Source organism: Hylobates moloch, unplaced genomic scaffold (genome assembly GCF_009828535.3).
Source record: "Hylobates moloch isolate HMO894 unplaced genomic scaffold, HMol_V3 SCAFFOLD_9, whole genome shotgun sequence".
In the NCBI taxonomy this organism is placed as follows: domain Eukaryota; kingdom Metazoa; phylum Chordata; class Mammalia; order Primates; family Hylobatidae; genus Hylobates; species Hylobates moloch.
In genome coordinates this window covers 308,655-325,477 of record NW_026652284.1, presented here as the reverse complement: position 1 = coordinate 325,477, position 16,823 = coordinate 308,655, and the positions used below count along the sequence as shown (strand labels likewise).

Sequence of the window (16,823 nt, the reverse complement as noted above, 5' to 3'; positions counted from 1 at the left end):
AGCAAGCCATATGTTCACTGGGAGCCACACTGAAGGCAGTACGAGTTAAGTACCAAAGTAACCGTAACAGAGGGGTAGTTAGTGTCAACCAAATATGGAGGAGGAAAGGTAGGAGCAGGTTAGAATAGCAGCAGAGTGCTGACCGGGGTAGAACACAGGATGTGTGAAATATGGTATGGGAAATAAGATCTAGGCCGGGTGCGGTGGCTCACGCCTGTAATCCTAGCACTTTGGGAGGCTGAGGCAGGAGGATCACCCGAGGTCAGGAGTTCAAGACCAGCCTGACCAACATGGCAAAACCCCATCTCTACTAAAAATACAAAAATTAGCTGGGCGTGGTGGCAGGCACCTGTAATCCCAGATACTGAGGAGGCTGAGGCAGGAGAATCACTTGAACCTGGGAGGCAGAGGTTGCAGTGAGCCAAGATCATGCCACTGCACTCCAGCCTGGGGGACAGAGCGAGACTCTGCATCCAAAAAATAAAAAAATGCAAAAAATGTGCCTGGTGTAGTGGTGGGCACCTGTAGTCCCAGCTGCTCGGGAGGCTGAGGCAGGAGAATGGCATGAACCTGGGAGGCGGAGCTTGCAGTGAGCAGAGATCGCGTCACTGCACTCCAGCCTGGGCAACAGTGAGACTCCGTCTCAAAAAAAAAAAAAAAAAAAGATCTAAAAGGTAGGTTTGGAACAAATGGTGCAGGGTCTTTGTTACTAGTTTACACAATTTGGTCTTCTTGCTACAAACAGGGGTCGTGATTCTAAATTCTTCAGCAGAAGGCTGAGATTGGCAGAGATGAGGAGGCCTGGATTATAGTTCTGCTTCTGCTACCTCAGCTGTGTGATGTGTTACTTAACATCTCTGGACCTGGGCCAGGCGCGGTGGCTCACGCCTGTAATCCCAGCACTTTGGGACACCAAGGCTGTTGGATCACGAGGTCAGGAGATCAAGACCATCCTGACTAACACGGTGAAACCCCGTCTCTACTAAAAATACAAAAAAATTAGCCAGGCGTGGTGGCGGGTGCCTGTAGTCCTAGCTACTCAGGAGGCTGAGGCAGGAGAATGGCATGAACCTGGGAGGTGGAGCTTGCAGTGAGCCAAGATAGCGCCACTGTACTCCAGCCTGGGCAACAGAGCGAGACTCCGTCTAAAAAAAAAAATCTGGACCTGGTTCCTCATTGTGGGCCCTTACCACATATCTTTTTAATTAAGGGTTTGTTAAAATGAAATGTCAAAAGTGCTGTGAAAAGTTTAAGGCTGTCTATGCACTTCAGTTGGTGTAATTTTTTCAATTTTTTTCTTTTTTTTTGAGACGGAGTCTCGCCCTATTGCCCAGGCTGGAGTGCAGTGGTGCAGTCTTGGGTCACTGCAACCTCAGCCTCCCGGGTTCAAGCGATTCTCCTGCCTCAGCCTCACCAGTAGCTGGGATTACAGGCACCCGCCCTCACGGCTAATACAAAAAAATAATTTCTGTGTTTTTGTAGAGATGGGGTTTCACCAGGTTGGCCAGGTATGTTTTGTGGAGACCAGGTTTCACCATGTTGGCCAGGCTGGTCTCTAACTCCTGACCTCAGGTGATCTTCCCACCTCGGCCTCCCAAGGTGCTGGGGATACAGGTGTGAGCCACCGTGCTCGGCCCAGTTGTTGTAATTTTTAAAGTTTGCTAACTTTGGTGATTGTGTTGCCTACTGATAATCATTTTGCAAAGCAGGTGCTAGTTTAGGTTTTCCTTATTAGAATACTAGTTCATTTTTGCCTGTTCCTTAAATCACTTGTTTTCCACATTTTTTAAGAAGGTGGACCAATTTCATAATTTTCTTTTATTTGAGATGTGTTTATTCCATTTTTGACATGCTTTATGTTTAATGAAAGTTCACATTACAAATATTAGTAAAATCAATTGTGAAAACTGAATTTGTTGGCTGGGAGTGGTGGCTCACTCCTGTAATCCCAGCACGTTGGGAGGCCAAGGTGGGCGGATCACAAAGTCAGGAGTTCGAGATCAGCCTGGCCAACATAGTGAAACCCTGTCTGTACTAAAAATACAAAACATTAGCCGAGCGTGGCAGTACACATCTGTAATCCCAGCTATGTGGGAGGCTGAGGCAGGAGAATCGCTTGAACCCGGGGAGACGGAGGTTGCAGTGAGCTGAGATGGCGCCATCGCACTCCAGCCTGGGCGACAGTGCGAGACTGCGACTCAAAAAACAAAAAAGAATTTGTTAAAATTTAGAGAGAACAAGCAGAACAAAAAAATTAGCTAGGTGTGGTGGTATGCGCCTGTGGTCCTGTCGATTTGAGTGGCTGAGGTCAGAGATCGCTGCAACCCAGGCATTTGAGACAGCAGTGAGCTATGATCGCACCACTGCACTCCAGCCTGGGAAACAGAGCGAGATACTGTCAACAACAACAACAACAAAAACCCTTCCCCTCCCACAAACAAAGAGAATAAGCAGAAAATCATGAGTCTTTAAAAGTGTTTAAAACGTCAGTAGGTTATTTTTGCAGTTTTTAATTCTCTTAGTCGTGGAGTCCTTGAGGATAGGCCCTTTGATCCTCCTTACGGCTTCAGTGCCTGGCAGATAATAGCTGCTCAGTGTTTGTTGAGCAATGGTCACAGTTGGGATTACTCCCCTGAGTCCCCCTAAGTAAACTGGGCAGGTGAACCACATGGAGCTCGTCATCTGTGGTTTGGGAACCTAGTTGAAGTGAAATTTAGAAAGTTTTACTGTTTATCTGTCTTTAATATTGGCCCTGCCTCATGGCTAATTCTTAAGAATAAAAAATATCTCTGTTGCAGGCTCTCCTGGCTGTGATTGACCTTCAGTTACAGAGAGAGGGAGCAGAGTGGGGCCAGGTCTGAGAATAGTGAAGCAACTCATTCCTTTCAGGACATTCCCTCTGATGTCCTGTTTTCAAACTGTAAGTCAGAATGAGATCACTTATTTTCTTGGTGGCAGAAGGCTGCTTTATAATTTGAAGGCTTGCAAATTGTATGCTGCTTGTCATCCCCCAGCCCTCCACACATACACACTGGTACAGTTCCATGAGTGAAGAAACAAAACAACCAGATCACCTTATTTGGTGACATGCCTCATTCTAGAAAGGCTTGTAAATCAAATTTGCTACTGTAAATGAGTGCCTTTTGTGGGGAAACCACCACAAAAAACCTAAGTAATTGTTTTTAAGGAACTTAAAGAGTTTACCTTGAAGTAGAACAGTAATTGAGAATTAAATTTAAAAGGCCAAGTAAATAGTGGAAAGAAGAGATAATACCTGTAGGCTGGAGTTAATTGCAGAAGTCTTTGTAGCACAGCTTAAGGTGTACCCTGGCCTTGAGTGGAGAGCAGGCTTTGGGTTGCAGGAGGAGGAGGGGAGGGCCTGTCTGAGGGTGTGAGGTTCCTGTGTTAGGAATGAAGTGGGCAGGAGAGGGGTGCCTGGCCAAGGGGACTCTCGAAAGCCATATGCATGTGATGGACCCATCTGGTCAGAAAAGGCCTTCTCTCTGCTTTTTGTGTTTGAAATTTCCCGTAACACATAGATTAAAATAAAAGGGAAAGGGGAAAATAGATTTTAAATAGCATCATGAAACATGTAAAGTAAATGTGGAGAAAATCTCATGTGATAGCCTTAGTAAGGTTAGGAATAATGTTCAGTGGCCTTAGGATTAAATGAGTAAAATTCCATTATATGTGTTGTTTTAATCGCCTCTTCACCTTGTCAGTGGGAGGATTTCCATCCCACAGTACTGACACTGGGCAGACGAGATGGACGGAAGTTTCTTAGTCTTTCACTCAGGATACAACGGAGAACCAGGGGCTGCGGGAGGCAGGCTGTGTGGTAACGAGAGTGGCTATGGTTCCTGCAGAAAGACGTGAATAATTGCTTTAAGAATTCCTTGGGCGGGCAGGGCAATGGGGCCTACTCCTCAGGCATAAGCTGGAACTGTACCTGTGCCTGGTCACTGTGATGAGAATTGTTTGGCATCATGGGGAGGGAAACTTGCCCTGAGGCCATTAAAAGCTCCCAGTTTATACCAGATGTCGAGGCAACATGTAATATTGGGTCTTAACGTTAGACCTTACACCACATGTATGTAACTTGCATTTAGTGAAAGTTAACATTAAGTGTTAGTAAATATTAGTAAATTAAGTAGTTACAAATCAGTTATTTGAAAGTCAGGTTCATGGTGCAAGTAAAATCTGGGCAGGATGCAGTGGCTGACACCTGTAATCTACCACTTTGGGAGGCCGAGGCAGGCAGATCACTTGAGCTCAGGAGTTCGGGACCAGCCTGGACATGGTGAAACTCCGTATCGACAAAAAATACCAAAATTAGCCAGGTGGTGTAGTGTTGCACACTTATGGTTCCAGCTACTTGAGAGGCTGAGGTGGGAGGATCACTTGAGCCTGGGAAGTCAAGGTTGCAGTGAACCATGATTGTGCCACTGCACTCCAGCCTGGGTGACAGAATGAGACCCTGTCTCCAAAAAAAAAAAAAAAATAATAATAATTTAAATTTGGATTTGTGAGTCTATTGTTTTTTGTTTTTGTGGTTTTTTTTTTTTTTTTTGGAGACCGAGTTGCACTCTTGTTGCCCAGGCTGGAGTGCAATGGCATAATCTTGGCTCACCACAACCTCCGCCTCCCGGGTTCAAGCGATTCTCCTGCCTCAGCCTCCCAAGTAGCTAAGATTACAGGCATGTGCCACCATGCCCTGCTAATTTTTTTGTATTTTTAGTAGAGACAGGGTTTCTCCATGTTGGTCAGGCTGGTCTTGAACTCCTGACTTCAGGTGATCTGCCTGCCTCTTCCTCCCAAAGTGCTGGGATTACAGGCGTGAGCCACTGCGCCCGGCCCTGTGAGTCCATTGTTATACCGGGATTAGAACTGTAGATAAGCCTGACTTTTTTCTGGATATCATCTTTATTGGTAAGAAGGTTCAATTTTATTGCTTACAGAATATTCAGACTATAAATTTGATTTGTTCTATTACCATAGAACTTAAAAAAAGTATATAGTGAGCAATACAGCTGTCAAGTAGTCACTTCCACAGCAGTCAAACTTGCATGATAATTAAGAACATTGCTTCATGAAGACAAAGATTAAAGGAGGATGATGATTCTTTTTTTTTTTTTTTTTCCAAGATGGAGTCTTGCTCTGTCACCTAGGCTGGAATGCAGTGGGGTGATCTCGGCTTACTGCAGCCTCCACCTTCCGGCTTCAAGCAATTCTCCTGCCTAAGCCTCCCAAGTAGCTATGATTACAGGCACCCGCCACTGCGCCCAGCTAATTTTTGTATTTTTAGTAGAGACGAGGTTTCACCGTGTTGGCCAGGATGGTCTCGAAATCCTGACCTCGTGATCTGCCCACCTCGGCCTCCCAAAGTGTTGGGGTTACAGGCATGAGCCACCATGCCCGGCCGATGATTTTTATGTCAGATGACCTTTTTTATTTTATCTTATTTTTATTTTTTTGAGACAGAGTTTCTCTCTTGTTGCCCAGGCTGGAGTGCAATGGCATGATCTCAACTCACCACAACCTCTGCCTCCCCAGTTGAAGCAATTCTCCTGCCTCAGCCTCCCAAGTAGCTGGGATTACAGGCATGTGCCACCACGCCCAGCTAATTTTTGTATTTTTTAGTAGAGACAGGGTTTCTCCATGTTGGTCAGGCTGGTCTTGAACTCCTGACCTCAGGTGATCTGCTCACCTTGGCCTCCCAAAGTGCTGGGATTACAGGCGTGAGCCACCGTGCTTGGCCGATGATTTTTATGTTGGATGATCTTAAGGAATGCTTTCAGTTAGGTGAGGTGACCCTGACTCATGAGAAGGATATACTTGCCCGGAGGGCTGAAGCGTGTGGGTAGCTTGGTTTCTCACTCCATTTTCCCAGTCCGTATAACCACTGTCCTTGCATTTTCACTTCCATCCAGTACTGCCACTTACTAGCATATTGGATAAATGATTATGGTTCTCAAGTTTAAAAGCTATAAGACATCGGTTACATTTTAGGATGCTGATCTAAATGATGCAGTAGTTTTCTGTGTATTAATGGCTGCTTTGTTTGTTTGTTTGAGACCAGGCGTAACTATGTTGCCCAGGCTAAACTTGGACTCCTGGTTTCAAGCAATCCTGCCTCAGCCTCCTGGTGTGTACGTACCACTGTGTTTGGCTGTTTCTAAGGGCTAATTATGAATTATTCCATTTGGCCGGGGTGGTGGCTCATGGCTGTAATCCTAGCACTTTTTGAAGGCTGAGATGGGCGGATCACTCGAGGTCAGGAGTTCCAGACCAGCCTCACCAACATAGTGAAACTCCATCTCTACTAAAAATACAAAAACTAGCTGGGCATGGCGGCATGTGCCTGTAGTCCCAGCTACTCAGAGGCTGAGGCAGGAAAATCACTTGAACCTGGGCAGTAGAGGTTGCAGTAAGCCGAGATCATGCCACTGCACTCTAGCCTGGGTGACAGAGCAAGACTCTGTCTCAAAAAAAAAAAAAAAAGAATTATTCCGTTCATCCATATTCACCCAGAAAACACGTATTAAGTCCTATTTTGAGACTGCCAGATAGCTATGTGCATAGGCTAAAAGGGCGAGTATCATGCAGGAGCCTAGGAGCTTACAGTCTGATGTGGGAGACTGGCTGATAAACACAGATAAACAAGCCATGCAGGATGCAGTGGGAACAGTGTAGGCACACTTGTTTTTTGTTGCAATCTTATAGTATGTAGAAATGATTATTGTCCCTGACATCTTGTTCCCAAGTTCTCCTACCTTGTCTCTAAATGTGTTTACATCTCTGTAATTTATTTTTACTGTCAATGAGACTCACCTGTCTAGAATTATTCCATAGGTATGCTGAAGTTAACTTGAGGCTTGAGATGACCAGTATTTGGCACATGAAGTGGGTAATACCTTAGATTGTTTAGCTTCTTCCTTTTTATGTATATATCTGTTAATGTGGTGACTCATCCAAGATCACACCTCCAGCTGGAAGCAAGATGGGGTCTCCAAACTCCCCACCTAAGACTTTTCTCAAGGAATCATCTTGCGGTATGAATGGCACAGAGGGACTAGGGGTACTTTTCCAAATCTGTTAAGGGAGAGGTCAGTTCTGGAAGCCTTTCAGGTAGACAGTCTTATCCATGATATTATGACTGATACTTAGAAGAACTCAGCACCTTTTTGACTTGAGTGTCTTCTTTCAGTGTTTCAGTATTTTTTTTTTTTTTTTTTTTGAGGAAAAGGGTCTAGCCTTTGTCCCAAAAAAGTCTAGACAGGTGAGTTCTATGCTCACTGCAAGCTCCCCCTCCCAGGTTCACGCCATTCTCCCGCCTCCGCCTCCCGAGTAGCTGGGACTACAGGTGCCCACCACCACTCCCGGCTAATTTTGTTTTTGTATTTTTAGTAGAGACGGGGTTTCACCGTGTTAGCCAGGATGACTCGATCTCCTGACCTTGTGATCCACCAGCCTCAGCCTCAGCCTCCCAAAGTGCTGGGATTACATGTGTGAGCCACTGCGCCCGACCCAGTGTTTCAGTATTATTTTGTCTTAGGTTGTGGGGTGACCTGGCTTTTGGGACTCGCTAGTGGTTTCTACCTTGGCAGCCTTATACCTTTTGAGCACTAAAGGTTGTATTTTAAAAACGTTAATATGGAAATGTTCAGAAATACACAAAAGCAGATACAGTAATACAATGAGTTCCTGTGTACCCATCACCCAGCTTTTACCCATCACTGAATCCCTGTTTTCTACAGAAAATTTTTGGTTTTTCAGAAATCAGGGTGGAAACTTTATACTTGCAGTAAGCCTGTTTGCGTGTATGAGTTAGCTATCTCAGTGGCATACAGGAATGAGCACTTAGATCATGTTCACAGTTCTGTGAGTCACTGGGACGATTTTTCTTCTGTGCTCTTCACTCTGTTGTGATCAGGGCATGCACTTCCTGTGGCTATGGCAGGGTGCGAAGGGGCAAGCAGAAGTAAGAGAGGCCTCTAGGTGTTGACTCAGAACTGGCACTCTGTTCCTTACACCTCCCTCCCATTGGCCAAAGCAAGCTTGATGGCCAAGTGGCAAATCAGGGGTGAGGGAGGATAGTCTTGTCATTGAATCGTACAGGAATGATAATGCACCTTAACGGGCAAATCAGAAACATTCGACTTTTTCATTTCTTGGGAGTAATATCAACTCAGTGTGATAATGTCGTGTTTACCATTATTGCAGTCTCACTGCAGTAATGTTGTTATCACTCCTTATTTAACTATCTCTTCTCTGTCTTCCCTGTGAAGCTAGAGAGATTAGCATAATAAACGCTTAGCATATAATATCCAGTAAATACTGTTTGAATGGATGGATAAAGTAATTGAGGGGCTAGGTGGACAGGGAGTTTGTTGCTTTGGTTAAAAGCCAGCGTCTCGTAACTTGAAGAATGGAAAAACGTGGCTAGTTAGGTCCTGACTGAATTGCAGATTAGTCTGGGAACTCAGAAGTTAAATTGTGGGACTAAAAATCCCAAGATGTGCTAGAAAGCTGGTCTGGCAGTTAGAACCAGTCATAAACCTTGTTGCTAAAAACTATATTTTCTCTGCTATCCACACTGTGCTTTAGTTCATCTGTCAACTGAGTTTATGAGTTGGCCATTTGGGAAAAACAATTGCAGTCTTTGGTAAGCCTCTGCTTCCTGTCTGGCCTCGAGGATTGAGCCCTCCAGATACCATGGTCCTCGTGTTCTCCAAAGGCCACCGGTACCGTACCACACGCCCCAGCAGACACCTCTCTGCAAGAATTGTTATCCTCTGATCACGAGGTCAGGAGATCGAGACCACAGTGAAACCCCGTCTCTACTAAAAATACAAAAAATTAGCTGGGCGCAGTGGCGGGCGCCTGTAGTCCCAGCTACTCTGGAGGCTGAGGCAGGAGAATGGCGTGAACCCGGGAGGCGGAGCTTGCAGTGAGCCGAGATCGCGCCACTGCACTCCAGCCTGGGCGACAGAGCGAGACTCCGTCTCAAAAAAAAAAAAAAAGAATTGTTATCCTCTGATAACAAATAATGTGAAATCTGCCTTCTCTCAGCACATCCCTGAATAGGCTAAATAAATAAATTAGCATATGCTTATGTGTACCTATTGCTAAGAAGAAAATGTATGGATGAGAAAATTTTGAGTTTCTTTGTATAGATTATTCAAAAGGACACATTTGAAAGCCTGATAAATGTATTTCCAAACTAGATTTGTATATTGTTATGCCTAATTTTTTCTGCAGAATTTTTTTTTCTTATCAGAAAGTTTTATTAAGGCTGGAAACATTTTTTTGAAAATATGGGATCAGAGTTTATGAAATCAGTTTAAACTTGGTTTTACAGCATGATCCTATCTTTTGCCATAATTTGAAGAAATATACAGGTTGGTGCTAAATTTAAATAATAAATATTTGTTATCAATATTAGTAATGAAGGAGCTGTTTTTTCTTTAGGAGAAGAGAAATGGGGTAAAATTTTGAATTGCATGTGAGCTGTCGTGAGCATTCTGTGAAAACCACATTTCATTTTTTATTGCTTAGGTTTGAAGACTGCTTCATTCTGCCTCTAGTACCAGTGGTTTCTCTGTTCTGTGATCAATGTGATTCACAGGAACTCCTTAAGTAACAAACGAAATGAGCCAGGGGCGTGGAAAATATGACTTCTATATTGGTCTGGGATTGGCTATGAGCTCCAGCATTTTCATTGGAGGAAGTTTCATTTTGAAAAAAAAAGGCCTCCTTCGACTTGCCAGGAAAGGCTCTATGAGAGCAGGTAGGTTATGCCTTATGTGACTTTGAAGTGACCTCAGTGCCTACCTACATACACAGGTTGTTTGTACAAGACCACATCTTCATTCCTAGTGAGTGTATTTGAAACTTTGAATTGTTCAAGAGTTCTAAATGTTTACAAAGTTGATGTTTGGTTATTTATAGTGAGAAAAGAAGTGAGAAGATGTCGTAATTAGTTAACTACTCAGTCCTGCAGTTATCATCAAAGTGGAAACAGACCAATGCCAAAGTAATATCCAACCTTTTCTTTAAATGTTGATATGTCTGCAGGGAAGGAAATAAGAGTCCATGGTTAGGCCAGGTGTGGTGGCTCACGCCTGTAATCCCAGCACTTTGGGAGGCCGAGGCGGGTGGATCACCTGAGGTCAGGAGTTCGAGACCAACCTGGCCAACATGGTGAAACCCCATCTCTACTAAAAATACAAAAATTAGCCAGGCATGGTGGCCTGGCCTGTAATCCCAGCTACTCAGGAGGCTGAGGCAGGAGAATCGCTTGAACCCGGGGGGCAGAGGTGAGCCAAAATGGCACCACTGCACTCCAGCCTGGGTGACAGAGTGAGACTCCATCTAAAAAAAAAAAAAAAAAAAAAGACACTTCTCAAAAGAAGACATTTATGCAGCCAAAAAACACATGAAAAAATGCTCATCATCGCTGGCCATCAGAGAAATGCAAATCAAAACCACAATGAGATATCATCTCACACCAGTTAGAATGGTGATCATTAAAAAGTCAGGAAACAACAGGTGCTGGAGAGGATGTGGAGAAATAGGAACACTTTTACACTGTTGGTGGGACTGTAAACTAGTTCAACCATTGTGGAAGTCAGTGTGGCGATTCCTCGGATCTAGAACTAGAAATACTATTTGACCCAGCCATCCCATTACTGGGTATATACCCAAAGGACTATAAATCGTGCTGCTATAAAGACACATGCACACGTATGCTTATTGCGGCACTATTCACAATAGCAAAGACTTGGAACCAACCCAAATGTCCAACAACGATAGACTGGATTAAGAAAATGTGGCACATATACACCATGGAATACTATGCAGCCATAAAAAAATGATGAGTTCATGTCCTCTGTAGGGACGTGGATGAAACTGGAAACCATCATTCTCAGTAAACTATCGCAAGGACAAAAAACCAAACACTGCATGCTCTCACTCATAGGTGGGAACTGAACAATGAGAACACATGGACACAGGAAGGGGAACATCACACTCCGGGGACTGTTGTGGGATGGGGGAGGGGGGAGGGATAGCATTAGGAGATATACCTAATGCTAAATGACGAGTTAATAGTGCAGCACACCAACATGGTACGTGGATACATATGTAACAAACCTGCACATTGTGCACATGAACCCTAAAACTTAAAGTATAATAATAATAATAATTTTAAAAAAAAATTCCATGGTTAAAATCAGAATTTATTAAAGGCTGGGATCTTTTGTCCATGATAGTAGACAGTCTGACTTTGAACTTTGACATTTTGGCAGGAAGGAAAGACAGGGCTTCCCCAGCTTGAAGAGAATCCAGTTTAGTGAACTTTGGCTGGTGCAGGTTGTTTCTCTAGAAATCACTGGCAAGTCACAAGACCCTGTGGGGTAATCAGGATGATTTGGCCCCACCCTGACTCCTCTATCAGGGACACTCGTGGTAGCTCCCAGTATTAAGTGGCGTTATGGTCACATTCCATCATTCTACCCTGGCTTCACTTTTAGACCTGATTGGACCTTATGAGGAGAGCTGCCTTGGCAGGAAACAGTACCACCCTTCTGTCTTCCCTGTGCCATCTCTGTGGCTAACCCTAATTCAGCAGTCAGAAAAACATGAAATGATGGCCTCTATGGGGTTCAGTGGACAGAGGAGAAACTGTCAGCATCTACTGCTTGTTCCCCTAGTCCCTGATGCTTGGTCCTAAGAGGTGCTCTCGCTGTTCATGATGGATATGTTTGTAAAGGATTCATTCACCTTGGCAAGATGATCATTAAGAAATTGTCAGAGAAATCCCCTGAGTCATGCAGAAACCTTTATTTAAAGGAGTAACTGAGATATTTAAAAGTCTGTCATTACTAATAGTTATAATTTTTACAAGAGTCTGACAGTCTTCCAAAGATGTGAACTATGTCTTCATTCACAGGTCAAGGTGGCCATGCATATCTTAAGGAATGGCTGTGGTGGGCTGGACTGCTGTCAAGTATGTATAAAGAACATTGCAAGAAAAATATAGCTGTATATTAAAACATTTGCATATGGTGTTATAGCCTCATTACTAGCAAGTTTTAAAGGTTTAAATAATCTTTTTTTTTTTTTTTTTTTTTTTTGAGACAGAGTCTCACTCTGTCGCCCAGGCTGGAGTGCAGTGGTGCGATCTTGGCTCAGTGCAACCTCCGCCTCCCGGGTTCAAGCGATTCTCCTGCCTCAGCCTCCTGAGTAGTTGGGATTACAGGCGTGCACCACCACGCCCAGCTAATTTTTTGTACTTTTAGTAGAGATGGGGTTTCACTATGTTGATCAGGCTGGTCTCAAACTCCTGACTTCAGGTGATCCACCCACCTTGGCCTCCCAAATTGTTGGAATTACAGTCGTGAGCCACTGTGCCTGGCATAAATCTTGTTTTTTAATTAACATAACTGAAATATATAATTTAAAAGTTCACTAGTTTAGTAGCATTTTCTTTTACTTTTAAATTTTATTTATTTTATTTTTTTTTTTTTGAGATGGAGTTTCGCTCTTGTTGCCCAGGCTGGAGTGCAGTGGCATGATATCGGCTCACCGCAACCTCTGCCTCCTGGGTTCAAGTAATTCTCCTGCCTCAGCCTCCCAAGTAGCTGGGATTACAGGCATGTGCCACCACGCCTGGCTAATTTTTTGCATTTTTACTAAATCGGGGTTTCTCCATGTTGGTCAGGCTGGTCTCAAACTCCTGACCTCAGGTGATTCACCTGCCTTGCCCTCCCAAAGTGCTGGGATTACAGGCCTGAGCCACCACACCTGGACTACTTTTTTCATTTTTGTGAGTACTTAGTAGATACTTACATAGTAGGTATTTATAGGGTACATGAGATACTTTGATAAAGGCATGCAATTCGGAATAATTGCATTATGGTATCCATGGGTTATCCATCCCCTCAACAATTTATCCTTTGTGGTACAAACAATCCAATAAGTCCTTTTTTGTTGTTTTTGAGATGGAATCTTGCTCTGTCGCCAGGCTGCAATGCAGTGGCCCATCTCGGCTTACTGCAACCTTCGCCTCCCAGGTTCAAGCGATTATCCTGCCTCATCCTCCTGAGTAGCTGAGACTACCAGTGTGCACCACTACGCCCAGCTAATTTTTGTATTTTTAGTAGAGACAGGGTTTCACATGTTGGCCAGGATGGTCTCGATCTCTTGACCTCGTGATCCGCCCACTTGCCTCCCAAAGTGCTGGGATTACAGGCGTGAGCCACTGCGTCCGGCAGTACCCTTTCTTTTTGAGACAGTGTCTCACTCTGTCGCCCAGCCTGGAGTGCAGTAGTGTGATCATGGCTAACTGGAGTCTTAACCTCCCAGGCTCAAGCAATCCTCCCATCTCAGCCCCCTAAGTACCTGGGACTACAAGTGTGTGCCACCACGCCCGACTAATTTTTTCATTCTTTATTTATTTACGGGGTTTTGCTGTGTTGCCCAGGCTGGTCTTGAACTCCTGGGCTCAAGCAAACCTCCTGCCTCGGCCTCTTTAAGTGCAGGGATTACAGGTGTGAGCTACCCTGCCTGGCCCCAGTTATACTCTTTTATTTGTTGTTTGTTTATTTTGAGACAGAGTCTCGCTTTTGTCACCCAGGCTGGAGTGCAGTGGCGCAATATCGGCTCACTGCAACCTCCACCTCCTGGGTTCAAGCGATTCTTCTGCCTCTGCCTCCTGAGTAGCTGGGATTATAGGCACGTACCAGCACACCTGGCTAATTTTTGTACTTTTAGTAGAGATAGGGTTTCACCGTGTTGGCCAGGCTGGTCTCGAACTCCTGAACCCATGATCCACCCACCTTGGCTTCCCAAAGTGCTGGGATTACAGGTGTGAGCCACCGCGCCCGGCCGTTATTTATTTATTTTTTGAGACGCAGTCTTGCTCTGTTGCCAGGCTGGAGTGTAGTGGCACGATCTTGGCTCACTGCAACCTCTGCCTCCTGGGTTCAAGCAATTCTCCTGCCTCATCCTCCCGAGTAGCTGGGACTACAGGCGTGTGCCACCAAGCCCAGCTAATTTTTGTATTTTTACTAGGGAAGGGGTTTCACTATGTTGGCCAGGATGGTCTCGATCTCCTGACCTTGTGATCTGTCTGCCTCGGCCTCCCAAAGTGCTGGGATTACAGGTGTGAGCCACCGTGCCTGGCCTCTTAGTTATTTTTAAATGTACAATTAAATTATTATTGGGCCAGGCACGGTGGCTCACACCTGTAATCCCAGCACTTTGGGAGGCTGAGGCGGGTGGATCACTTGAGGTCAAGAGTTCAAGACCAGCCTGGCCAACATGTGAAACCCTATCTCTACTAAAAATAGCAAACATTAGCCGGGCGTGGTGGCAGGCGCCTGTAATCACAGCTACTCGGGAGGCTGAGGCCCGAGTATCACTTGAAACGGAGGTGGAGATTGCAGTGAGCTGATACCACACCACTGCACTCCAGCCTGGGTGATAGAGTGAGACTCGGTCTCAAAAAAAAAAAAAAAAAAAAAATTATTATTGACTGTAGTCACCCTGTTGTGCTATCAAATACATAATGTTATTCACCAAGTATTCGTCTATTTGTTGTACCCTCATAGTGCATTTAAATGGAATGACAAGGCTTTTAATTTTACCCATCTGATTAAAACATGTTTGATATGCCCGTGCATTTTTAAAATTTCTGCTCAATTTAAGGTAATTTTGAAAGTTAGGAGGAGAATTCTGTTATAATTTGTTCCCCCTCCATTTGTTCACATTCCAAATTAAAAAGAGGTACGTATTTGATAAGACTTATCAAATAAAAATACAAAAAATCACCATGCCTATTTTGGTAATTCCTTTTAAAAAGGCACATGGAAAAAAATTATTCTGGGCCGGGCGTGGTGGCTCATGCCTGTAATCCCAGCACTTTGGGAGCTCAGGCGGGTGGATCACCTGAGGTCAGGAGTGAGACCAGCCTGACCAACATGGAGAAACCTCATCTCTAGTAAAAAATACAAAAGAATTAGCTGGGCGTGGTGGCGCATGCCTGTAATCCCAGCTACTTGGGAGGCTGAGGCAGGAGAATTGCTTGAACCTGAGAGGTGGCGGTTACAGTGAGCTGAGATTGTGCCGTTGCACTCCAGCCTGGACAAGAGTGAAACTCTGTCTCAAAAAAAAAAAAAAAATATTCTGAAGACACTGAGCCTTGACTGACTGTTCAGTCAACAAATACTTATTGATCATGTCTTGTATGCCAGGCATTGTTCTAGGTGCTGGAGACACATCAGTGAGAGGAAAAGACTGAAAAATCTCCACCCACATGAAGCTTACATTCTAGACGGGAGACATTAAACAAGATAAAGAAGTTAAGATGTGTTTGTGTGCCTGTGCGTGGTGATAATGCGAAGGAGGAGGAGTGAAGTCGGAAGGAGTGTTGTGAAATGGAAGATAGATAGGTTTATTAGGATGTTAGAACAGCAGCCAGGGCCAGCCTCGCTGAAAGGTATTTGGGTACAAGATGTAAAGGAAGCGAGCGATCTGCCCATATGATATTTGGGAGAGAAACACTTGAAGCAGGAGGAAACTGTAATTGTGAAGGCCATGAGCGGGGAACATGCCAGGCCAATTAATGTGTGATAGCCCTCAGTGACTCCCCTCCTGGTATTCACACCTTTCTCTAATCCCCTTTCACAGTGAATTAGTGCAGTTCAAAACGGTGTGATCCAAGAATACCACAGAAGTGATGATGTGTGTCTTCCGAGGTGAAGCCGAGAGAGGCATTGCAGCTTTTTCACTGATTCCTTGGATTGCTCACTTTGAGGGAAGCCAGCTGCTGTGCTCTGAGGACACTCAGGCAGCCGTGGAGAGCTCCCTAGGCTCTCACTGTGCCAGGACCTACTTGCCAGTCCTGTGAGTGAGCCACCTTGGCTCACCTGTTGTGTATTTAAAAACACAGGCTCACTTGTGTATTAAAAAATATGCAACAATAGTCAGTTGGAAGAAGCTAAATATTAATATTAGACGTCACAAGTTAAGCATCCATGTAATTTCTAGAGTATTCAGTTAAAAAAAAATTGAAGATTGTGTATAATTTCCTAATTAGTTAAAAAGCTTTCTCCAAGCTCTTTTTTTTTCTTTTTAAGAAGTCAGTCATACATAAACAGAAATTAGATAGTAGAGAGTATCCTGGATAAAAAGATATTTGAGACATTGCAGCCACATTCCTTGATTGAATTTTAACAGTAACCATGTTTAAAAGACATTTTAGGAATTAAAGAGGAAAGAGTTTAACAAGAGAAGAAAACGGCAAATTGTAGAGTGTAAATGAAGATAATTGTAATATGTTTAACCAATAAAAGATTTACATCTGAAATATATAAGGAATTACCTTAAATCAATAAGAGAAAACAGGATAAACTTGAACAGCTACTTCCCTAAAAGATTTCATAGGGTTAATAACCAAATGAAAATGGGAAATGCAAATTGAAGGCATAACAGAATCATCCCATGCTCCTAACAGATCAGCAGGGAGAATGTGGAGCAAAGGGAGCTCTCATAATGCTGCTAAATGAAAATTGGCATAACTTTTGGAAAAAGCAGTAGCCAGGAGGGATCCTTTTCTGAGATCATGCCTCTGCCCTGCGTGGGATTCCTCAGTAGCTTTTCAATTTAGATAATTCCTTAGTGGGACTTAATTTCCCAGTGTTCTAAAGTTTCTTATCAGACAGCCCCTGTCTAATGCCATGACACATAGTAGGATACCTTCTTTCATCACCAGCCCTTTATTCTTTTCCCTCACTGTTTTTCTTCATAACACTTTTAAC

At 44.1% G+C, this 16,823-nt stretch overlaps 1 protein-coding gene across 1 annotated transcript in view; it reads left to right on the top strand.

Annotated features, from left to right (window-relative positions):
• Positions 1 to 2,520: 2,520 nt before the first annotated feature.
• NIPA2 (NIPA magnesium transporter 2) overlaps positions 2,521 to 16,823 on the top strand; it is a 22,364-nt gene continuing 8,061 nt past the window's right edge. The window contains exons 1-3 of the mRNA XM_032758535.2: positions 2,521 to 2,920; positions 9,559 to 9,790; positions 11,954 to 12,010. Of these exons, the coding sequence (XP_032614426.1) occupies positions 9,652 to 9,790; positions 11,954 to 12,010 (196 nt within the window). The 5' untranslated portion in view covers positions 2,521 to 2,920; positions 9,559 to 9,651. The remainder of the gene's footprint in view (positions 2,921 to 9,558; positions 9,791 to 11,953; positions 12,011 to 16,823) is intronic.